The following is a 24824-nucleotide window of genomic DNA, read 5'->3' as shown; positions in this document are numbered from 1 at the left end:
TTTAAAGGAACACGTTGCCTTGGATCGGTCGAGTTGGTCTTTGGAAAGCGTTTGTATTAATTTTTTATACAAATCATATGATTAGAAAGAATTTGCGTGATTTTCCTTTTACCTCGTCGACAAACACGGTCGGTCATTTATGGGAGTCAAATTTTTGAAATGTACTTTAGAAATGGCGTTGACTGGCAAAATGAGACGGAAGCGTTACATTGAAAAAAAACGAAAGCAGCCGGAAAGTACGATGATCACAAGAACAGAGGGAAACTTCCAGTAAAAGCAAACAAAAAAGAAAAGCTTCCTTTCGATGCATGGGCAGATACACTAGAGGGATTCGCATGATTCTGGGAGAATCTTCGGCTGTCCTCCTATAGGCCGGGGGCACCATTTTGCCAAAGTCATCCTGGTTAAATTTTCCTTGGTCGATTGTGAACAAAACTGTGAATGTGTGACCTATGTCATGCTCGTGAATATTTAATGTTGTTTAATTTTCCTAATACCATTGTGTTAATGCCGCCGCCGCCGCCGCCGCCGCCGCCGTCGCCGTCGCCGTCGCCGTCGCCGTCGCCGTCGTCGTCGTCGTCGTCGTCGTCGTCGTCGTCGTTGTTGTTGTTATTATTATTATAACAATTTTATTGTAGTGGTGGTTATTTCACGCTTATAGAGGGGTTTCACTCCAGGACAGAGTGAAAAATCACTCAAAAAGATGCAAAATTCAATCTAAAAGAGTGGAAGACCACTCGAAAAAGAGTTGTCCTTCATATGGCTCTTTAAAGAGTTCTTTTTTCACTCGTTTACATTAAGAGAGTAACCCAGTAACTGTGACATGCCCTGGCTGCCCTTTGTGATGTGACAGCCAGCATGGATACCTTAGGTAATTCATTGTCAAAGACCAGTATTCTCACTTGGTGTATCAACATATGCATAAAATAACAAATTTGGACTCAAATTGGTCACCCATGTTGCAAGAGAGTAAATTTGTGCGCTTTCAGATGCCTAAAATGGTATTCAGGAGAGTGGAAGTTTTCATTTGTGTGGTATATGAGAAATAACCTCTTTCTCAAAAAATATGTCACTTCAAAGGGAGCCGTTTCTCACAATGTGTTATACTATCAAGATGCTCGTTACCAAGTAAATTTTTATGCTAACAGTTTTTGTGGGTACTTATCAATATTGTCTAGTGCCTTTAAATCCACACACCTTAATACACGCCTGCTATGGTAACGACAGTACAGTGTTACAGTTTTTAACACTAACTACATTTCAGGTGGATATTTATTTAAAAAAAGTTAAACACTACAACAAACTCTTTTCTAAAATGGAAATACTTCCTACACTTTTTGGGAAGCTTACTTAGAGTTATAACACCAGAAAAGGAACGAAATAAAAACCAAAAAAGTATTTGTTGTTATAACATTTCGATTGTACAGAAAAGAAACAAACATCTGTTCTCTAGATTTTTTGTTTCATATTTTACTCAACTTCTTTTATTATGTCAGACATTGGGTATGATGTCAGACCTAGGTGCGGCCGGTTTGACGTATACTCGACACGAATCCTTTGGCTTGCAGGTAACGCTAGCTACACAGTCGAAACTCTGACCTGGCACGAGGTCAAAGGTGAAATTCTTCATCAACTTAGCCATGGCAACCTGAGCCTCAATCTGAAAACATCAAAGTTAACAGTACAAATGACAAATGGCACGCAATAAGATGGAGTGTATATCAAGTAGGAGTAAGTTTTATGTTAAACATTCAACAAGTGACGGGCGTCATTCTCGAGTCCAGTTGTGGTGGGCGTTTGTTTAATTTATGTTCATGAAAATGTAGTTATAGACGAAGAAAAGATCGAAGATGGTATAGAGACGAAGAGAGCGATTCAATGAGAGAGGGTTGAGAGCGGTAGTTTTAATCAAGGAAAGTCGATCTAAATGGTCTGAGTTTGAGCAAGTTTGGAACAAGTTCTCACAGTTTTCTAACCCCCCCCCCCCCCCAAAAAAAAAAAAAAAACAGAAACTGAAACAGAAGCAGCTGTGTTTGAGGAGTCGGGTGAAAACCGCTGAGTTCGAAACTGACACACCCTAGGTGCCACAATTAACTGGCTTCTTGTCAGGACTTACTAGTCCTTTAGAGACAGCGTACTGTGAAATGGGTCGTATTGAGCTGTCAATACTGGGTCAGTCGAGCCAGTGGTCATGGGAAAACGTACCCAGCCGGTATCGTACAGCCCTTGGGCGGAGGTTGTTGATGATGGTTGGAATTAGTATATATGACGGATTATTCAATATATTGTAGCTCTTAATTAATTTTGTAAGAAGTGGAAACACAACAGAGATAGAGATCCAAGTTGCCTGTAATGAGCCCTTTTAAAAGTATTACTCACCATAGCAAACTGCTTCCCGATACACTTCCTTGGACCCATGGAGAACGGGATGTACATGTTATTGTGGCTAATGACAAAACAAAACATTAGGCACAGCATTAGAGGAAGGTATTTTTTTTTATTTCGTATGACTACAGTCATTCTAATCTGGCAGTTTTCAAACCCATCAAGCTCTGATGTTTCTGTTGAGCTGAGTGTGGGTTCGAATCCCGGTCGTGACACTTGTGTCCCCGAGCAAGACACTTAACCATAAGCTTCTCTCCACCAGAGGGTTAATGGGTACCTGGGAGGGCAGAGATGGTTCTTGTGATTGATTAGCTTATAGTGCGCTACATACTTGGCAGCACAGGCTGTAATAACGGCCCACGGAGCTGAGATAGTGGGTGCGTTCGTTTAGCTCCCCTGGGTCGACCCCGGTGCGTGGCGTTTTTTTTTTACCAGGACGAACGTGGGTAGTTATCTGCACACACTCGTCCTGGAAAAAAAATGCCACACACCGGGGTCGACCCAGGGAAGCTAAACGAACGCACCCGTTGTTTAAGTCACCTTGGGTCGATTTCTAGAAATGAGAAATAGATATATGTATAAATATTCATTCCAGGTGTCTTTGAGGAATGATTTAAGGCCAAGTGACCTGGGGTAATAATGTTGAAGCGACCATGAGCGTCAATGCGTGACAGAGCAAGGGGTTTTCTATAAGATTAAAGGCATGTCTTACTTGTCTCCACCTAAGAATCGGCTCGGCATAAATTCTTCTGGGCTTTCGAAATACTCCTTCTGTCTCGCCAGGTTCGCAATGCAAATCTTAAGGAGTAGGATATAAGTGATTAGATAATCTTACATTTATGTCATTCAGTTGAACAAAGTTTTAATACGAGGTAATGAGTGAATCAAGAAAAAGTGAAAAGAAAAAAGACATCTTCACAGTTTGGCAACTCATTTGCTGCCAAACATAAGCACAATTATATCGAGCCCTTAGCACGATTGCTGCAACTGTGCCACGCTCAGTGGTAAATGTGTAACCACTGTGGCAATCACTCGTGGTGACGTCATGCAGGGGACTTGGGGCTGACCCGGCTGAGCCCCTGGAATGGCGTCAAAGCTATTCGAATGTCGACCCGGGGTCGGGGAAGCTGTTCGAACGCACCAACTGTTTAGACACACTGTACTACCAAAATTACACAACCAAAAAGTATTGTGATGATGATGACGTCAGGTGAATGGGGGTCATGCCCGATAGGCCTTTGCAAAGAATTAAACCAAAATGTAAAATAATGGAATGAATTAGGAAACAAAAAGGGGAAAACCCACATACCGCTCCTAAGAGATATTTGCACATCTACTTCCCTTGAGTGCTTTAAGTCCAGTTTAAAAACTTATTTGTCAAAATTTTCTGTCTAAATCAGTGTAGAGCTTTCTTAGTGTTCTATTAAATTTTCTATCTGTTGGTGTCTTTACAATATGGATAGATATGTGCAAGATACAATATATATATTTAATTATTTAGTGATCTCCATATGAAATAGTAAATAAAAAGGGGAAAAACTCACATTAATAGCTGTATTAGCAGGGAGTTTAATGCCGTTCCAGACCACTTCTTTCGGCGTCTTCCTCAGCACAACTGGCACCGGGGAATGGAAACGTAAAGTTTCCTTCAACACCTAAAGGATTCAAACCAAGTTACAGATGGGAAAAAAAGGTGGCTGAATTTTTTCATTTTTTAAACTTTCATTTTCCGTAAATGAAACCAATAAATCACTTCATCAATTCAGCATAATATTGCAATGAGCCCCCCCCCCTTTTTTTTAGAGGTCATTGCTAACAACACCTCACAGACACATTTTCAAGGAAACATTTTGATGAATAGCTAGGTTTGCGGTAACATCACGTGTGTACTGAACTACATATTTATACCTGCTGGGTAGATTATATTCTGTTGAGAAATTGTCTTGCTTTTATTATTCTACTATCGCGAAGTAGATTTTTTTCGGAATTCAGGAGACTTATCAGTTCTGAAAAGAACTGCCCTGCTTTTAAACTTAGGGCAGGATAAGGCAGGATATCAGCCGGGACTACTACTTAATTGCTTTAGTGGATCGAGGGTTATTAAACTCAATACAGCTGAGTTACTTCTTAATTGGCCTCAATATTTTTACTAGCTTGCTCTAGTCATCGTCATGGAGACAGTTATGTATTTATTATTTGATCACGTAATAGATTGTGAATTTCGTTGACCTCCCATCACCTTCAATAGCAGCTACAATACCATGGTGGCAAATGTTTTGATTGATGGCTCAGAGGCACACGGAAGCTGAATGCGGACCTTTTCGTTATGCTTGGAGTCCACTGGGCCAGCGCCAGTTGGTGCCAGTTTGCGCCAATGCAATTTACTGTGGCGCCTAGTGTCACCAATAAGGTGCCTAGTGGCGTGTAGTGGCTCAAACTGCCTCCCAACTGGCTCGTGGTGGCCCGTTACGGCACCAAATTTGAATGTTTGAAATTTTCGTCGCGCCACTTGCATCGAGCAATCAGCGCCAAGTGTCCGCCAAGTTGCACCAAATGGCGCGAACATATTGCCCTTTGGCGCAAACAATCCGCCTATTGGAATCCACTCGATCAAGACTGTCGAATCGTGCCGCACCGGGCCGGGGCACACTACGCCAACAGCCTTGAGTCAAGGCTAGACTTACACAGTCTGTAATGAAAGGAGCACTCACTCATTACTTTGTACATTATTCAATATACCTTAAACTGATACAAACTTACAGCGGTTGTGTATTTCAGTTTGGATAGGTCTTCAAAGCTGACATATCCATCATCGCCAAGCACTGCATCAACTTCAGTCTTCATCCTTATAACAAAAAACATATAAATAAGAGTTAACCACAGAACTGGTGTGACAACCTAACATAATAATGACCACTTTGCATATACCATTTTTTTAGTTTGGTTTATTTATTTATTAAATATTTAACATAAATACATTTTTTAATATTTTTTATTACTTTACAGAAGCTTAATAGTAGACTTGGTACTATTGTTTAATGGCAGCTTATAAGCTAAACCCCAAAACAAACAAGCACACAAAACACTAATAAAGACAACAACCCACATAAATAGATAGATAAGAACACAAAAAAAACCAAGAACAATAACCCAACATCCAACAAATACCCCCCCCCCAAAAAAAAAAAAAACACAAAAAAACACAAAAAAACCCACCCCCCCCCCCAAAAAAAAAAAAAAAAAGAAAAAAAGAAAACACCCCCACTAAAACACAAGTTCACATTGCTTTTAAACCGACAAGTGACTTACTTGTACAATATTTCTGGATGTCTCCCAAGCTCCAGCAATGTAGATGCCATAAGACACGCTGTCGTCTCTTGACCTATACAAATAAAAGCAGCAGCAACTTGTAAAAAACACCCCTGAAAGAACGACTGCGCTAGTATTGACGAAGAGAAAATGGGAGTGGTAACAAAATCAATAATTTCCTATAACAATTAAATTGACCTTCCAGGAAAATATATGACACATGAATGTTGACTGGCATTTGAATTTAAAATATTCAACTCAAAATTGCACCGTTGTCTACTTTTAGTTTTTTTTAGGGGTTATACTTTTGACAACCCCCCCCCCCCCAAAAAAAAAAAAAAAGGAAAATGTATAACCATAAATACTTACTCAGTATAAGAGCTCTGGAGAGCTGTTGATATACTATAAACAATAATTAGGATCGTCACCCTTTGAATTATTGTACTTTTATATATAGAGAGAGGTAGGTTTTTTACAATTTGAATCTGAGAAAGGCTTCAGGCATGAAGCCTTTCTCAGGCATCTGAAAGCACACAATTTTATGCATCAAAGTTAGTATTATTTTCATTATTTTCTTGCAACCTTGATGGCCCATGTTCGCAGGTTTGTTATTTTGTGCGCATGTCAGGATATACCAAGTGAGGAAACTGGTCTTTGAAATTATCCAAATGTACACACTGTGTTCAAAGTGCAGACATGACATAAGGACTAACTGTGTGAGTAAAAACGCTGGATGTCAGAAGACACCCAGTAAAGAATATATCAACCGAGCAATCTCGGTGGTCTAGTTGGTAAGAAAATGCTCTACAATTGTAAGGGTCGCGGATTCGAATCCGACCATATGCCGGTCGTTGTTTTTCACAGAACTAGGGAAAGTGCTGAGTATACAGTGCTAACACACATCGGTGTATATGGGTAAAACCAAAATTAATATTCTTTATCCCCGATGCAAATTTCCATCTATTAATAAAAATATCTTGCCTGCCAAGAAAAATGTCACAAAATGATCGATCATCAACTCCAGGTCTATGACGTTGCTGTCACCAGCTGGCACTGCAGACTGCAGAATATGACTGAGGATGTTGTTGTCCAGTTTCTCGCCTCGTTTAAGCGCTTCCATCTGGCCCGTAATACACTGTCGTCCAATCTCCCGCATTCTCTTGGAAGCAGCTCTTCCCTCCCGTCGTAATTTAATATGGTCTTTAAAAGGACTAAGCTGAAATACAAATTAAATCACAGACTCCCAATAATTTTGTTTATGTTCAGTACAAACACCCTCAACTCAAACTTCCCCATTAATATGAAAGCCGAGTTTCCTAACAATCATAATAAAGACTTGCTATGCGCACATGTCCACCCTGCTGGGTGTTCAAGGCGCAGTAAAACCGAAAAACAAAACAAAGGAAAACCACAAACAACCAAATAAGTCCTTGGAAACCTGTGAAATAAGAGACGTTTTGAGAAGAGATTTAATTTGTCTAGGTACAAAGACAAGATCACTACATTGATAAATAATTCTGGTTGTGAAGACCAGGACTCTCAGAAAAGTATACTTAATAATCAACCAAAAGCAAACAAAGTCACCTGAAAGTGGTATTTTGTCAAAATAAAGCTTTTGTCAATAATATATGTGTTTTGATGAGTGGAATGTGAATAAACAGTTAACTAAGGTTTTAAAAAATCAGTTCTTATGTTATTTACAAATTTAAGAGTAGACCCCGACCCAAGAGGGCGCTGTTCGTGACGTCAATCGAGGCGCGATATTTGAAGAGAAAATGCTGCACAGCGCTGAAAAGACGCCGAACCGGACCACTAGGCACTATTGCTCTTGTGAGTCTGACCAGTCTTTAGTTGTTTTATTGCATCAAGCAGCAATACACTTGGTCGGCATTGCCGGAAAAATGAAGAAAACAACTTTTTCGAAACGTACAAAGTCAATGACTTGGACTTGCATGTACTTTGCATTGTGTTTACTCTACGCATCAAGGCAAAGTCTGTCTCGATTGACGTCACAAAAGGGGTAGGCGGAGTCAACCCCCAAACAACTTTAACTATTTTTAAACATATAAATCGTAACAAACAATTACTTAAAAATATTGTTTTATTGTTACTAAACATATACTCGTATTATTGAAAAAATAACAATTATATTTCAAGGTGACTTTAAAGCACACACATTGTGTAACAAGGGTGTTTTTCTTTCACGATTCTCGTTCAACTTCGATGACCAATTGAGTCCAAATTTTCACAGATTTGTTATTTTATTCATTTTTGGGATACACAAGGTGATAATACTGGTCTTTGACAATTACCCATGGTGCTTTTAACTGATATAAAATTTTACATGAAGGAAACAAAACCACCCAGCTATATTAAAGTCACCTGGAAGTGGTATTTTTTCAAAATAAAGCTTTTGTCACTAATATATGTGTTTTGATGAGTGGAATGTGAATAAACAGTTAACTAAGGTTTTAAAAAATCAGTTCTTTTGTTATTTACAAATTTAAGAGTAGACCCCGACCCGAGAGGGCGCTGTTAGTGACGTCAATCGAGGCAGACTTTGCCTGTAATGCGTAGAGTAAACACAATTGCAAAGTACATGTACGGACCAAAACGTAATTTTTTTTTTTTTTTTTTTCCCGGCAATGCCGAGCAGGTGTATTGCTGCTGAATGCAGAAAAACACTTTTTGAAATGTACCAACTCATGACTTGGACGTACATGTACTTTGCACGTGTGTTTACTATACGCATTGCAGGCAAAGTCTGCCTCGATTGACGTCACAAAAGGGGTAGGCGGAGCCAGCCCCCAAACAACTTTATATATTTTTTAAACATATAAATCGTGACAAACAATTACTAAAAAAAATGTTTTATTGTTCGTAAGCATATACTCTTATGTTTGAAAGAAAAAAAATTATATTTCCAGGTGACTTTAAGAGGTCAACTTACCCACAATAGTGGATATAGGCCGCTTAGGTAAGCGTTGTCTTGAAGTAATTGAACATCTGTGCAGAATGAGGATTTTTCCTTGGAAAATACATTCATATCCATACCGAAAGCAACCTACAGAAGAAAAATACATGCAAATATCAACATAGTTTCGAACAGTATACGCTGCTCGTTTCAGAAGAAGAGTATACTGTTCGAAACGTTCGAGACCCAACCGGCTCTTTTCAGAGCCAACACTCAACCTAACATATTTACACAAGGTTGAACCCGCAAGTTCACTATTTATTAATAATTTCTTCATATTTCTCCACACCATGCAAAGCTTCAAACAATATTTACCAACAAAGTTGAAAAAGGCAGAAATATTAGTGTAATTTCAAATATAGGTTTGAATGTGGTGGAAATTTAGGCTCCATTCTGTGCTCCCAAGCTTCTAACTTTTGAATAAACAAAACAAATGGATTTCCTTAATATATCAAAAATTCATATCTAGTTACATTCAAACCAATTGTTTGCCGTCTATAAAATCAGTCAAACATCGTAATGATTTATTTGAAGGAACAACATTTAAATAATGGTACTGAATGAACGAATGAAAGAACAAGAAAATGTGTTCCTCTGTAAGCATGTTTTCAATAAAGATATCATAAAACCTTAAAGAGAGACTTCAAGGTAAAATTCAGTTTTGTGATGCACTAATTTACGTTAAATTGCTCTGCAAAAAAAAAAAAAGTTAGAGGTCTGACAATTCCCAGTGCCCAGTAACAGTTGATTTTCCTGCACTGATGATGCTGTGGTCGTAAAAGTGGTGGATTGTCCGACATCGACGCCATTATAGCGGAGTGCTTTCCAACATAACATTTAAATGTACCTTACTGATGCTGTCCAGTGAAAGCTTGTTAAACAGATCCATCATGTTTACTTCTGTTTTCCCATCAGCTTTCTTGTACAAACACTCAACTAGAGCGTCACTGCTGGAGTTGAACTGGACAATACAGGTCTTCAGGTAGCTATAGAAACAATGTTAGAATTTTAATGCATTAGTTTATAATAGTCTTAAACAGCACACATTTTACGAATAGCGAGGATGCCCCAACGGACTGGGTCGGGGAGAACTCACGCAATGCTGGAGAAGAGTGGAGCCAAATCGTCATTATGAGTGTGGGTTCACCAAAATGGGCGCAAGGCTGTAGACATGATGATGATCTATCAATAGGCCTACTCGCAAATACATTTTTATACTGTATACAGCATACAAATTTAGAACTATACACATGCCATGTTTTAATAATGTCCACCTGTAATGTACTTGTATATTGTCTCTTCTTAAATTGTGGCATCAGGGGTGGATTTCACAAAGAGTTAGGACTAGTCTTATCTCGAGTTAGGACCAGTTACTCGTCCTAACTTAGGACTATCCATGCAATTTGTATATCTCCTAGGACTAGTCCTATTAAGTTAGGACTAGTCCTAACTCTTTGTGAAATCGACCCCAGGAGATTAACTCGATAGTTATTTTGTTTACTTTAAAAAAAAACATCAGGGTTGCTACTTTTTCCCCCTTGGTTTTCTCTCTCTCGCTCCTAATATTGTAAGTACATGTTTTTGTTTCTTTTCTAATTACTTAAAGGGTTTACAAGGTGTTGCAGTGAATTCAGGAGCCACTGCCAGAAACAAGTAGCAATTAAGCACAGGTCAATGGGTCATACTTCCTGCGAATGGGAAGCGAATTTGACATGAATTTGCCGTCACAACCCTCCTTTCGCAGCGATATTAGCAAGTGAGTTAGAGTTGCAGTTGCCCACTGCTGCAAATTTTTCGTTGCGAATTTGTGACGTCAACATTCGTATCGCATTTGCATTCGCAGGAAATATGAACCGGCCTTTAGTTAGACTTGATTCAAGCCTCATTCTCGTGTGAGAGGTCCCTATGCATATACACCAACTTACTAAAAACAACATGTAGCATACACGGTACAGTGCGCGCTCGCCGTCAAAAAATGTGGTCGAGACAGGTTTTGGAATGCAGAGCATCATAAAACAGTACTTTCCTGGGGATGGCACGGGATTGGGACTTGAGTCAAGTCTAGGCTTTAGTGTGTGACTGGACTATTTTAAGTGCATTACGCGACAAATGGGGGACCTACGGTTTAGTGTCCCATCCGAAGGACGAAGCAATAATGGTTTATATTAGTGTCTAGCTGGCTTGTAATGACACAATGACACAAGGACCCGATTTCATAAGGAGTTATGGGATTGATCTTAACTAGCAGGTCACTGTCTCAGACATGATGAGCTGGCAGCGAGCAAGCTTGTGCTTTGGGCCCCTACTCAAGGTCACTGTTCCCGAGGTAGACCACAAACCACCTATGTGGACACCTTGTGCCGGGACTCTGGACTGCGTCGGGAAGAGATACGTACAGCAATGGAGGACCAACGTGTTTGGAGGGCCATCATCCGATGCTCCGCATCGACTGAATGAATGAAGCAATCGTTGTTTAAGTACCGCAACTTGTGAAAGTACTGGGAGTATACAGTCCTTATACACATCAATGTAAGGGTAAAACCACAACTAATACTCCTTATCCCAGATGCAAATTTAACATTTATTATATGCTGCACAGTCTACGATTATCAGTGTTTGATATTCAACATGAAATTCAAGGTTTGTTAAAAAATGTTGAAAAAAAAATGATACAAATGGCCTCTGTGCATATTTCTTTATTTTACGGATCAGACTTACTTTCGATGGAAGGTTGGGCTGAACATGGCAGCCTGTGGTTTCCAAACTTCATGATCAATCTCAGTCAGGAGACCTCGGCCCATGAAACGCTGGCCAAACTGACACGCCAGGCCCTTGTAGAAGCGATCGTGCTTCGGATAGTTTTCAGACACTAAGATTTCCTGGAATTAATTAAAAATTAGAAAGGTTAAACCATTGGTTAAAGATAAGATGAATTATTGTAGCATGTTCTAGTTCCAACTTCAGTTGCCTTTTTTTGTACACAAACGAAATGGCCCAAGCAAAAAACTGTACTTTCCCATCATCCAGTTATCAACAAACACACAATCCAAATTAAAATGTGAAAATTGTCACAATTTGTTCAAAATAACAGACTTTTGATTTGATGTTTTACCTGAAATTCTGTTCACGTTCAGAATCAAAGTTAAACGAAAGTGATTGGTTGGTCTTCAAATGCTTATTATGCCACTTTGAAAGGCTGCTAGTTTTCATTATCGCTGGTACCTTACACCTGCAACACACAGCTCAGTGTTGCAGTTACTTTTACGGAAAATCCTGTTCTTCAAAACACTGTGTGGGCGTGTGTAACAGGCGCGGATCCAGGGGGCGTGGGGGCGCACGCCCCCTGTTTGTCAGGCAAAAAAACAAAAACAAAAAAGGGAGGAAAAATGCGGGGAGGAGGGGATGACAAAAAATAAACTACAAACCTGGGTATTTTTTTTTATCAAAAAAGCTATGATCAACCCGTCGTAGGCCTACCTCATGTACACTGTTTCATTGTGGCCCACTATTATTTCACTCACAGACATTGTCTCATGAGGAATTTTAACGTGAATCTGGGCGTGTGGAAAGCGTGTTTCTCAAAATGAACATCAGCGCGAAACACCTGGCTGATGAGGGCGCTGTTTTTGCTGCTGCTGCTTATGAGAATTTGCTCCGGAAATCTCAATGAAATATTCTTTTTATGCTTGCAATGGATTTTACCACCCAATTCTTGACATAGCTTCGAATATGGTGTAGTGCATCAGCTAGGACCTGTAAAGGAAAAATCGGACCTTGTTTTGCTAAAATATTCTGGATGTTTTGCAGGATGTTTCCAGTCACCTTGCTATCAGTAAGTCTTGTATACGCTTTGTCTGCCTATACTCCGTTGGGCATTGTTATCACCATGGACACAACAATGCTTGACTCTGCTTATTATGTCACTATGAATGAAAGTGTACAGCTTGAACAAACAAACTCAATGCCATCTCTCCTGTACACTAGTTCTGAACTTCTTGCTCTAAAACCTAGCAACAACTTGTGTACATTGCCAACCCATGTATTCCAAAATCTTAAGGACCTGGGAGTGCTTCATCTACGAAGTCGGCGGGCTGGTTCTCATATCCGCCACCGTAAAAGTAAGAGCACTATTACAAATGTCCGAAATGGTCTGCAACCATCTATGCCACAACCCTCGCAAGACAATGAATCAAGCTATCTTAATGTAGCTCACTGGAACGTCCACTCTGCCTGCAACAAATCCCTGATCATCTGCGACTACATTATATCCCAGAACATTGATATAATGTTTTTAACAGAAACTTGGCTTGACTTTAATGATCAAGTAATCATTAACGAGATAACCCCACCTGGGTTCATGTGCATTAACATTCCGCGCCCCGGGGACAAGTATGGAGGTATTGCTGTCATCTTTCGTGACGAGCTTCACTTGATACATTTTCCATGTGACAATTTTGAAACTAGTACATTTGAGCATGCTCTTATATCTGATACCACGCATCACCTCCACTTAGCAGTAATCTACAGACCTCCTCCATCTGCAAGAAACAAACTTAAGACATCTACATTTCTCAGTGACTTCAATCGGTTCATCGAATACATTGATGAGCTACCTGGAAAACTAATCTGCCTTGGTGATTTTAATATTCACTTAGACTGTCCTCACAAACCTGATACATCTCACGTCCACACTACACTAACAGCCTATGGATTCAAACAACTTGTTACTGGCCCTACCCACAAACTTGGACACACTTTAGACGGCATTATCGTAAAATCTGATAATGATGAACTGGTCAGTGACTGCACAGTTGACATGAATGACATGGTGTTGTCAACTGCAAACTTCACTTCATTAAACCTCAACCCGTGCTCATGGCATCAAAGTTCCGTGATTTTCGTAAGATTGACCATGATGCTTTTGCTCGTGAACTAAGAGAACGTCTCCACGATGTCACCTGTGAAGGCGACGTTGACACGGCAGTCGTGGAATTTAACTCTGCAGTAAACTATGCTCTAGACATCTATGCACCGTTGTTGACTTCTAAACCAAAGCCCAAACGCGCTAAACCAAGATGGTACAACAACGATGTTGATGACGCGAGACGCGGACGTCGTCAAGCGGAACGCAAGTGGCGAAAGTCCAGACTACCCAGTGACCGCACGAACTACGAACAATCCAAACGCAAACTTGCAGAAGTGCTTGTCAAAGCTAAATCTGTCTTCTATAGAGAGTCGTTGATAGGATCCAGTCCAAATGAAGTCTTCCGCATCGTCAATAACCTCACTGGTAAACCCCGGTTAACCCCATCAATCCAGGACTCGCCCACAGTTATTGCTCAAGCGTTCAGTAAATTTTTCACTGACAGAATTAAAAATATCCGAGCTCATATGGATGATGTTCAACTTGATTCAACTTCATCGGCTGATACGCATATGCCCCCCAAGTGATCAGTTCACGCATTTCATGCCGATCACCGAAGATTACCTTCATAAAGTGATCAATAACTCGGCGACAAAATCGTGCCAGCTCGACATAGTTCCAACTTGGGTATTCAAAAAGCATACGGCTACATTCTTACCGAAGCTAACGGAGATTGTAAATACCTCACTGACATCAGGTGTTTTCCCAGAGCTATTCAAAAAGGCCGTCATCACTCCTAGCCTGAAAAAACAATCTCTTAATAAAGAAGTACTCAAAAATTATCGCCCCATTTCTAACCTCCAGTACCTAGCCAAACTTATGGAAAAGATCGCCTGCGAACAACTATCCCGACATATTGTTCAACATCAGCTAGCAGAGCCTCTACAGTCAGCATACAGGCTCAATCACAGCACCGAGACTGCTCTGCTTCATGTACAAAATGACATCCTTAGAGCAATCGACAAAAACAATGCCATTTTCATGGTCATGCTGGACCTCTCCGCCGTCTTCGATACCCTAGACCACCAAACCTTCCTGCAACGCTTCCATGACAGATTTGGTATAACCGACACAGCGCTCGACTGGTTCACGTCATACTTCAACAATCGCAAGAGTCGGGTTATCCTACCTGACGGTGTCACCTCCGATGAAACTGTTCTTCGTTTCGGTGTCCCACAGGGATCTGTTATAGGTCCTCAGGCTTTCACCATGTACCTGTCCCCAATCGGTGATCTTCTTCGTCAGCATGAGGTCAAGTTTCACATGTATGCAGATGACATCCAAATCTGCGTAGAATTTGACCCCAAAATCCCCAATGATGCAGAATGTGGCCTGTTCAAGCTCTCGAAGTGCATCAGTGACGTTCAACACTGGGTGTCAAGCAACAAGCTTCAGCTAAACATGGAGGAAGGAAGAGAAGGAGCTCGAACGAAGGGACTTCAAAAGTTGAACCTGCGGTACCGCGGTCGTTTAACAACACCTCGTAATCACCGACATACCTTTTACAGACAATGGGTGACCTGGCGTATGTGAGTTTGCGCGTGCGCACTTGGTTCTTCACTCAACCATGGTGTCGTATGTCGTATGGATATAATACAGAAAAACAACTTTTTTTGAGACCTGATAAAATTTGTGTACACTTGTGCTCACCAAATCGAAAAACACAAATAAATACCAACCACCCTCGTGTGCTAATACCCAAATTTTGAACCACCGCTAGTGACCGGAAAGTCACAAAAAATGAAAAAATATGCCATGATGTTTCAGTGAAACACCACAAACGGTAAATGAAAACGTGTATATTCACAATTCTTGTCTCCAATGATTCAACTTTACACGAAGGACACGGTGCTGAGCGGCGGTACCGCACGTTCTGTACAAAGAGATCTAATCCTGCTTGTTAAATGGCCGTCCAGCTGGAGGTCTCCTATCTTTTTCCACTGGTCGGACCGGGGCATTGTCAGGGTATTCTTTTGTTACTCTGCGGTTTTGCGGGTCGTTCGAACTCCTTCTCTTCCTTTCTCCATGATCCGACTATGAATTTGCTGATTCCAAATTCATCGTGTTATACAATTGTCTGATTGGCTCTGTGACAAATACCGCCCGACTTGTCGGCAATGTGACGACACTCGACTATTATCCGCTTTACAGCCGTCTTAGCGAGGAAATACTCAGTGCAGTGAATTTGCTGATTTCAAATTCATCGTGTTATACAATTGTCTGATTGGCTCTTTGACAAAGACCGCCCGACTTGTCGGCAGTGTGACGACACTCGACTATTATCCGCTTTACAGCCATCTTAGCGAGGAAATACTCAGTGCATTGAATAAAATTAATACAATAACAAAAGCCGATTTAATTAAAACTATGCGTAAAAGGGGCGAAAAATAATCCACATTTATACGGATAATGCGTAAGGCCAGCTCGATCAACACAATCGTAAAATATCACGAAAATCCCTATCATGCCAAGTACCATCATTGCCAAATATACCCTTCCCCAATATAAAGCTCAATTCCAGAAACGAACACCAATTCCTTGAGTTGGAGAACGCGAGAGAGAATGTGAGGAGGGGAGGCGAAATTTCACAACTATGTGCACGCTCAACAATTTTATCAAAAGACAATAAATGACAATATTCCTTACCGATTATAAATACAATGTGACATTGTATTTATAATCGGTAAGGAATATTGTCATTTATTGTCTTTTGAATATACCCTGTAGAATACCTCCCTTGCCCCACGTTACCGTTCACACCATTTGTATGTACTAGACTCCTCCTCATCTAGCCAATAGTTGTCCTTTATTTTCATTGTATACCTGTCCCTAAATGGCCTTTAGTTGTGACACTTTTGTAGGGGCTTAACAATATACGGGTTGTTCTTAAACCCCCTCGACCCCCACGACCCCTCGACGCCCGCCCCGTGTTCGAAGAATGTCCAAATTCAGAATTCATAAAATATCGCTTTACGGCCGAGTAAGAATTAAAGATGCTATGTCAGATTTGTGGCCCCAAACATTAAAAAAATATATTTACTTAAGTGAATGGTATTTCAAAGAGTATCACCCGCTCTAAGGAAAAAAGTTTAACTTTTACTTTTAATGGTCAGGAACCATGACAAAAATTAAAAACGTTTCTTATCAAACACATAAGAATTGGTCACGTGATATATTAAAAACTAATTTTGAGCACTTTATTTCACTGCTACTAATAATTGGCGGACTCTTTCGAGCAATGGTTCAAATGAAAGCTTGTAACTTTCTCGACCCCCATCAAAATGCATATTGAATTTTAAATCAAAAGTTTTGGGTCAAATCGGCCAAAAATCTGACTTGGCATTTTTAAGTCCCCGATTTAGAATTCACAGTGTGTGATGAGTCAGCGACGCAACTTCCTTCCACGAATAGACTTGATTTCAAGTCTGAGACTGCGGTTATAATATATTTATCTGCATCAGCCACACAGAATTGGGAGTATTTACTCTCCGCTTCCGCACGTCACGTGCACACTGATTGGGGACCCCACAAGAAACTTACCACTCCATGCTTGACCCAACACTGCCCTCTTGCTGGGACGGGGAGCCAATTTTGCACATCGTCTCCGAGTTCTCGCGCTGTCACGCGAAATTTTAAAGGGTCCGAGTGCGCCGCGCGACTACAAATGAAACTTGGAAAATTTGCTAATTATCTCGCACTCTGCGCACGGACTGTACGTAGAAGCTGATTAGTAAGTTGGCACGCTTGATGCACATTCTGACCAATCACGTTCGGGCTCACATTATACCATTGAGAATGGCGGATTTTTTTACCGAGAAAGTCCGCGCTGACGGCGACGGATACTTAGGGTGCCCCCGACTGTTTCGAGTGGATTCAGAAACAACGACAATAGCGGCTGAGTAGATGAATGATGTACCTGAACACACATGATTAAGGTTTGTCTGCACGATTTCGTTAAATGCTACAAAAGGGACTTTTTCGGAGACCGTTATTTTTGTACAACGATGATCATTTTATAGTCTGAAATTTCTTATTTCTGAACAATTAAAAATTCACCTATGGTTTTTTCATTACGATTAAGCATTCCCCGTTCATACTGTCACGTTGTTATATTTTTACATGCCTGGGTTTTCACGATATGATTTTTGAAAAAGTGCCTTCCAAGCTCATCATATATGCAAAACTGCGACTGTCTTGCATACGCTGCAAATGAAAGAAAGGAATTTTCCGAACGGTGCGCACTGACTGCCCCAAACACGTCCGTGTGGCCATTTTGGTCGGTCGGGTCTACAACCTTGAGCTCCGCGTAGAGCAACTAGTAGTACCATGGAGGAATAGTACACAGGACGGGAACGATCGGCCGGAATGGGTCTGCCTGATCATCACGTAATGAGTTGGCCGTAATTGTATTCGGGCGGTACACGCAGGTTCCCAGTTGGGTTAATAATCTCGGATCGGCAAAGAGATACACGTGGAAATGCCGCGATTTTTTATCTGTACATCACAATTGCCACAGGCCCGATCTCAGCAGCCAATCACGCGAAGTTTGCTTCTACGTTTGTATGGTGTGTCGCTTCGTAGGCTGTGTTGTTGTTGTGATGTGCGAGGCATGGTAGTCGACGTCAGAATACAAAATTGTGTGCGTGATTGGCTGAGGTTGTGAACTGTGGCAATTTCGGTTGCAGAAAAAAAGATCGCGCAAAAGTCGAGGGTCGAGGGGGCCGTGGGTCGTGGGGGTCGAGGGGGTTTTAGAACAACCCATTTTATACATGTAGTTTGTAATCACACACAGTAATACTCCGTGTTCTTGGAGCCAAAGAATCAGACCTTACCCTTACAACTTCAGGAATGTAGACATGAACTACAGCCTGGTGGAAGGCAAAGAACAGAAAAACCGACCCGAATTCCTTATTCCTGCAAAGGGAGAAATACAATAACAACAACAACGCAAAACTCAAAATACTTAGATTAAAGTTTATATGCACAAACAGATTAGAAAGTGTATTCATTGATTTGCTAAATGAGGACATGTCTAAACTAACAACAGGTTGGTATTCCAATATATTCTCTGCTACCCGCAGATTTATCTTTTATAGTTTAATGTCATTGTGTGGATTGTTTTATATGGGTTTTTTCATGGATGATGTTCCTCTTTTAGTAGATGAGGACCGTTCCTCCACTCTCCCACATACGTCAGTTCACTTGAGACGTTAACATAACATAGTGGTTTATAAAGGCCTGACATTTTAAATGCAAATGTATTGTAGAAGCAGGCAGCCAGTACAACATTACCATCCGTTTATGACTGTTTTCCCGAAGTTAATGATAAGCAAAATAAAAGTCTTAGTCTCGATTCAGTAGCTCTATAAATTGGCCATGTTTACACGTTCAACCTCCAAACTGACAGAAATAGTAAAACAAAACTAGATACCTACCAAACAAGGATCACGTCTTCAAACACTCTGCCATCTTTGGTAGCCTGCCTCAAATCGGCAACATTCCCAGAGAAAAAACTGTAAAGAAAAATAACCTATAAAGTAACCTAAATTTATGACTTTCTAGTCTACGTATATCGAGCCATCCACAGTAAAAATACTGGGATATAACGACATCACGACGTCATTTCATAATTTAATATCAAGAACTTTCCAATATCTAACGCCAACGATTGCACCATTACTTCGGGTGATTTATACAACTTCAAAAAGTGCACGTCACATGACCCCCGATGACGTCATTAATCTGAAACTTCACACATACGATGCCTGTCTGCTGGCGGTCATTATGTGTGGCAATTTAGAAGTAATAACGAAACTTGTAACGTCCTCGGTATTTTGTTCCAATTTTCTACCCTTGCCAAACACTATCATCGTTGAAAGCCAGTTCATAACTTCTGCCATTTTTTGAATTACGAGGCACTTCCGGTCTTGACCCGTTTCGTTCACGCAAACAAAGTTAACTGAAGACCTCTACCCAATCCCGCAACAAAAACCTTAGCATAACTTAGTAAGTTGCGGCCGCAACTTCAAACTGTGTAATTGCAAACAGTTGGACAGGTTGTCGTTCATAAGGACGTAAAGTCATGCAATTGTTGTCAGATTTTTTGCAATGTTGGACAACGTTGAACGGGATTTATTGGTACGAGTTTATTTCCAGCTTGGATTAAATTACATGGAAATACTGTGCTCTGTAGCAGCCACTCATTTGAATCATAACCAGTATGCGGACCCTAAAGCTGTATTGAAGAAAGCTTGGACTTGTCAGACGAAAATACCAATCTTACTTGTTAGATGTTGCCATGTTTATTGTTAAAACTCAAACAGACAAAGGAAATCACCGGATCCAGCGGGAGTTGATAAGAGGCCGCGAGATAAAAAGTGGCGGCCGCGAGATAATAGGTTCGCAAGTTACTAAGTGGCGGCCGCAAGTTACCAAGTGGCGGCTGCAACTTACGCAAGACAATAAGTGGCGGCCGCAAGATACAAGTGGCGGTCCCGTGAAATACATCTCATTCAGTGAAATATATATTGTACTTGTCAAGTAGCACCAATTTTAATGTGGCTTCATACGCCCGGCCCGGACTAATACAATACTACGGCCGGGAGGAAAATCATGTGCACTTGACTTACCCTTTCCGCTTTGGTCCAGGAACATGGCTGTACTTCATATGCACGTAATGAAGATATAAAACAGATGCAACAAAAAGACTACCAAATACTACCAGGGGAAATCCCACAAGCGAAGCTAGCAAGAGATTAAGAAAGATCATAGTATCTGCTTTCGTACACCCGTGCCAAATGATATTTGGATACTTGGATGGCAGTGCAGTTAATAAATAAACCAGAGTGTGATAGTGAAGGTTGAACATGTACATTGATTTACACGTGATCGCCCACCAAATTTGGTACACGATGGATATAAAAGTACTGGTTTCCGCACTTTTAAAGGAACACGTTGCCTTGGATCGGACGAGTTGGTCAAAACAAAAGCGTTTGTAACCGTTTTCTATAAAATGCATATGGTTGGAAAGATGTTTTAAAAGTAGAATACAATGATCCACACAAGTTTGCCTCGAAATTGCGTGGTTTTCCTTCTACTGTGCGAACTAACATGGTCGGCCATTTATGGGAGTCAAAATTTTGACCCCCATAAATGGCCGACGTGTTAGTCGACAAGGTAAAAGGAAAACCACGCAATTTCGAGGCATGTTTGTGTGGATCATTGTATTCTACTTTTACAACATCTTTCTACCCATATACATTTTATAAAAAACGGTTACAAACGCTTTTCAAAGACCAACTCGACCGATCCAAGGCAACGTGTTCCTTTAAGCTTCATAGTTTGTTTGCCTGTCGCGCGCATTAATTGGACAGCGAGCCCCTGCGCACCAACCTCACAGTGCACTACACTTGGAAGAAGACATACCAGCACAAATACCGGTAAACCAACTCTGACATCTGTGTTTTCTGCTTAAGGGCCGGGGAAAATGTTGCGTTCTATTGCTCTAGGTCAATTGCTCTAGTTCAATCTTAGGTCAATTTTGAGGGGAGACATTTGGTATAGTGTCCCCACCCTTCAAAAGTGGTGTCATCCGTTTCCCCCAGGATGAGTCCATGGCTGTACACAGGGTTTGGTCTTAACAGTACAATACTTGGGCTTCATGATAAAGGTGTACATGGGGAGGGGGACACCCCACCCTTCAATAGTTTTGTGTGTGTGTGGGTGTGTGTGTGTGTGTGGGTGAGCACCGCGGGGTCGACATGGGTATCTGCGTTGTGACATCGCACTGTTCTTATAAACCTTCCATGTTATAGACAATGCATTATTGAAATGTCTTGAATTGAATTGAATCAGTTTTAATAGAGGATTTTCAGTTAAGATCAATCATAGCTCTTTGTGAAATCGAGTGCTGGTCATGACACTTGTAGGTCCGCCATGTGTCGTGTTTGCCCGGTGTTTCTGGCAGTGGCTCCCTTATGCACTGCAGCACCTTGTAAATTCTTAAATTGGTTATATAATAATAATGTTGTTAAAACCTTGGCACAGTTGCCGCCTGCGAGGAAATCGAGCCAGGGCTCGACATAATGCGCTTATATTTGGCAACAAATGAGTTTCCTTTGTCTTTTTCCTTTTTCCTTTTTCTTGATTCACTCATTACTCACCTTAAAAGTTTTTAAAACTGAATGACATAAATGAAAGACTATCTTATCACGTATTTTCATTTACTCCTCCAGGTTTGCATTATGAACCTGGCGAGACAGAAGGAGTATTTCGAGAACCCAGAAGAATTTATGCCAAGCCGATTCTTGGGTGGAGACAAGTAAGACATGCCTTTAATTTTTTATAGAAATATCCCTGTAAATGCGATCAAGCTAAATCAGTCGTTTCTCGGAAATATCAGGATGAAGAAACACTTTCTTTTAAATATAGAATGCCAAAATATATCTTATTTCATATTGTCAACTTCCTCCTGATGAATAACACTAAAAAGGGGTCAAAATTAGCATTGCAAGAAAATGTGCCGAAGTATTTTCAGTTAAATCAACTCGACTTCAAACTCTTATTTTCTCAGTTGTATTCTCTCGCATCGCTTGGTTTTCTGCTATCATAATTTTTGAAACAAATGTTATATCAACATGGCGTTTAAGCAGCATTAAAGCATTATGTTATGCTCTTTTCTAAAATTTTGTTTAATAACCTGGGGGTGAATTTCACAAACTTTGGTTTTCACGCTTTCAAAGAGTTTGCAATATAGAGCCAAACAACTAAAACAAGTGTTTACTCAAATAATCTTGTTTTAGGCCTTTGAGTTAAACTGTTTTATGTGTAAAACTTGTTGTTTTTTTTCATTTTGATTCTGGTATTGCAAAAATAGCTTTCGGTCTAGTAAAAGTTTGAGCTACAAGCCCTAAGGTCTTATGGTATTTCCACCAACATGTAACATGTATAGGTGCCAACTTAATTGATACCAAAGATTACAGCGTGCCAAAGTGCACAAGATGGGAAGCTTTAGTTATTATTGGAAAGAGAAATACACATCGGCGCCATTTCAACAAGCATACTTCTTGTTATATAACGGTCATTGTCTGGGCCCAATTTCATGGCTCTGCTTACCGTCGAATTCTGCGCTTACGATCGCAATTCCCCGCTTACGTGCAAGCGCCGAATTTCTGCGCTAGCCTTGTAAGCGTGCCTAGTAACGTGGAGTACGCACGCGCAGAAGCCCAAATTCACTGCTAACCCGTGAAATACGCTTGCCGTAAGCACAGAATTCCCTGCTTCCGTAAGCGCCGATTCTGTGCTTACGGTAAGCAGAGCCATGAAATTGGGCCCCGCACTGATCTATAATTGTTGCATCAAAAGAGATGCTTGCTGAAATGGTGTCCAGTGCACAGTTTAGGTTCCCCAGGGCCCAATGTCATGGCTCTGCTTACCGTAAGCACAGAATCGGCGCTTACGGGAGCAGGGAATTCTGTGCTTACGGCAAGCGTATTTCACGGGTTAGCGGCGAATTTGTGCTTCTGCGCGTGCGTACTTCACGTTACTAGGCATTCTACGCTTACAAGGCTAGCGCAGAAATTCGGCGCTTGCACGTAAGCGGGGAGTCGCGATCGTAAGCGCAGAATTCGGCGGTAAGCAGATCGCCATGAAATTGGGCTTAGGTCGTGCCTTTGGTGCTCTACAATATATGACTGAAACTTTCTTGTGAGTTTTATGGGTTTGAAAACTGGCAAATTGGTCATGTAGAAAATAATACAAATATACCTTCAATTCAATACAATTCAATTTAATTCAAAAAAAGGTTTATTGAAACAGGTCTCGCAGTTAAAAACTGAATTGCACATGTCAACGTCGTCTTAAAAAAATTACATCAAATAGAAATTATCAAAGAAAAGGATATTTAAAATTTATATTACTTTCTGGTAATGCAATGCTTTATGTTGTTTATGTCATTAGCAACAACTACATGTTCATCCCGTTCTCACTGGGTCCAAGGAAGTGTATCGGGAATCAGTTTGCTATGGTGAGTAAAGGCCAAATCACATTGCAGCGATAGCGAAAATGATAACGATCACGACGCAAAGGGAACGCATTCTATTGGTTGAAACGCTCGACGCAGAACTCAACCAATCGAGGGCATGCATTGCTTACATTTTCGTTGTCGTTCTCGTTATCGAGGCCTGTGTGACCGAGCCTTAGTCCTTACAAGAAACCAGTTAATTCTGCACGTCAGTATCGTATGTCAGTATCGTATTAGACTATAGACTATTGTTATAGTCTATTTGTATATAGCTATATGGCCCTATAACTGTGAGAAATTGTCCCAAACTTGCTCAAACTCAGACCATTTAGATCGACTTTCCTTGATTAGAGCTCCCCCTCTCAACCCGCTTTCATTGGGTCGCTCTCTCCGTCTATCTACCATCTTCGATCTTTTCTTCGTCTCATCACACTCGGTTTCTCTAGAATTATTGATCAGCAAGTTCTCTTGACCAAGTATAAAACAAACTCCACTGCACCCGGATTGGAGAATGACGCCTGTGCGGCACCATAATGTAGCCCGAGCCCTAAATGTAGCCCGGACCTAAACGTAGCCCCAAACATGTCCGGGCTACATTTAGGGCTCGGGCTACATTATGGTGGGTGCCGCACAGACGCCCGTCACTTGTTGAATGTTTAACATAACTTAGCCCACTCCTACTATACACATTCACTTTAGGAAGTGCCAGCTCTGCTGGATGAAGTAATGGACAAGGAAAACAATACAAACAAATGCTGCCCTCTTGTGACATACACTGTATTGTGTTTCCTGTCATTACCATCGACTTTATTGTTTCCAGATTGAGGCTCAGGTTGTCATGGCCAAGTTAGTGAAGAATTTCAACTTTGACCTCGTGCCAGGTCAGAGTTTCGACTATGTAAGGAGCGTTACCTGCAAGCCAAAGGATTCGTGTCGAGTATACGTCAAACCGGCCGTACCTAAGTCTGACATAATGGAAGAAGTTGAGTAAACATTTAAAAATATATATATAAATTATATATACTGAACAGATGTTTTTTCTTTTTCTTGAACAACTTTTTTTGTTTTTCTGGTGTGAGTTAGCTTCCCAAAAACTGTTTGAAGTATTTCCATTTTAAACGAGAATTTGTTGTAGTGTTTATCTTTTTTTAAATATCAACCTTATATGTAGTATTTAAACTGCAATATTGCACTGTGGTCGTGGCCATAAA

The 24824-nt window shown here is 40.7% G+C and overlaps 2 protein-coding genes across 3 annotated transcripts in view; one reads left to right on the top strand and one right to left on the bottom strand.

The window, feature by feature from the left end:
- The window catches only part of LOC139938092 (cholesterol 24-hydroxylase-like), a 28761-nt gene extending 3951 nt beyond the window's left edge, over window positions 1-24810 (top strand). Inside the window, exons 2-6 of one of the 2 annotated variants that reach the window (XM_071933475.1) lie at window positions 9584-9650; window positions 10914-11197; window positions 21827-21912; window positions 23550-23616; window positions 24434-24810. In XM_071933475.1, the coding sequence (XP_071789576.1) occupies window positions 21836-21912; window positions 23550-23616; window positions 24434-24604 (315 nt within the window). In that variant the 5' untranslated portion in view covers window positions 9584-9650; window positions 10914-11197; window positions 21827-21835 and the 3' untranslated portion in view covers window positions 24605-24810. The remainder of the gene's footprint in view (window positions 1-9583; window positions 9651-10913; window positions 11198-21826; window positions 21913-23549; window positions 23617-24433) is intronic. The other variant, XM_071933482.1, reaches the window with a different exon arrangement.
- Window positions 1493-20361, bottom strand: LOC139938072 (cholesterol 24-hydroxylase-like). Its single transcript, XM_071933454.1, has 13 exons — window positions 20222-20361; window positions 19028-19105; window positions 18425-18506; window positions 11387-11547; window positions 9516-9654; window positions 8645-8758; window positions 6676-6910; window positions 5695-5767; window positions 5146-5230; window positions 3930-4040; window positions 3098-3183; window positions 2380-2446; window positions 1493-1660 (listed from the first exon to the last, which is right to left on the bottom strand). The coding sequence occupies exons 1-13, from the start codon at window positions 20359-20361 to the stop codon at window positions 1493-1495; spliced, it is 1539 nt and encodes a 512-aa protein (XP_071789555.1).
- Window positions 24811-24824: the final 14 nt, after the last annotated feature.

The sequence above is a fragment of the Asterias amurensis genome, chromosome 1 (genome assembly GCF_032118995.1).
Source record: "Asterias amurensis chromosome 1, ASM3211899v1".
Taxonomy (NCBI): Eukaryota; Metazoa; Echinodermata; class Asteroidea; order Forcipulatida; family Asteriidae; genus Asterias; species Asterias amurensis.
Note: the sequence above shows the minus strand (reverse complement) of the source record. Positions and strands in the feature narration are given on the sequence as shown.

Excerpts from the sequence above, each read along its gene's own strand:
- LOC139938072 (XM_071933454.1), bottom strand. The coding sequence starts at position 20,361 with ATGATCTTTCTTAATCTCTTGCTAGCTTCGCTTGTGGGATTTCCCCTG. Across the intron at positions 19,106-20,221 it reads CCTGGACCAAAGCGGAAAGG|TTTTTTCTCTGGGAATGTTG; the intron begins GTAAGTCAAGTG and ends TTTTCTTTACAG. Across the intron at positions 3,184-3,929 it reads CTGCTAATACAGCTATTAAT|ATTTGCATTGCGAACCTGGC; the intron begins GTGAGTTTTTCC and ends CTACTCCTTAAG.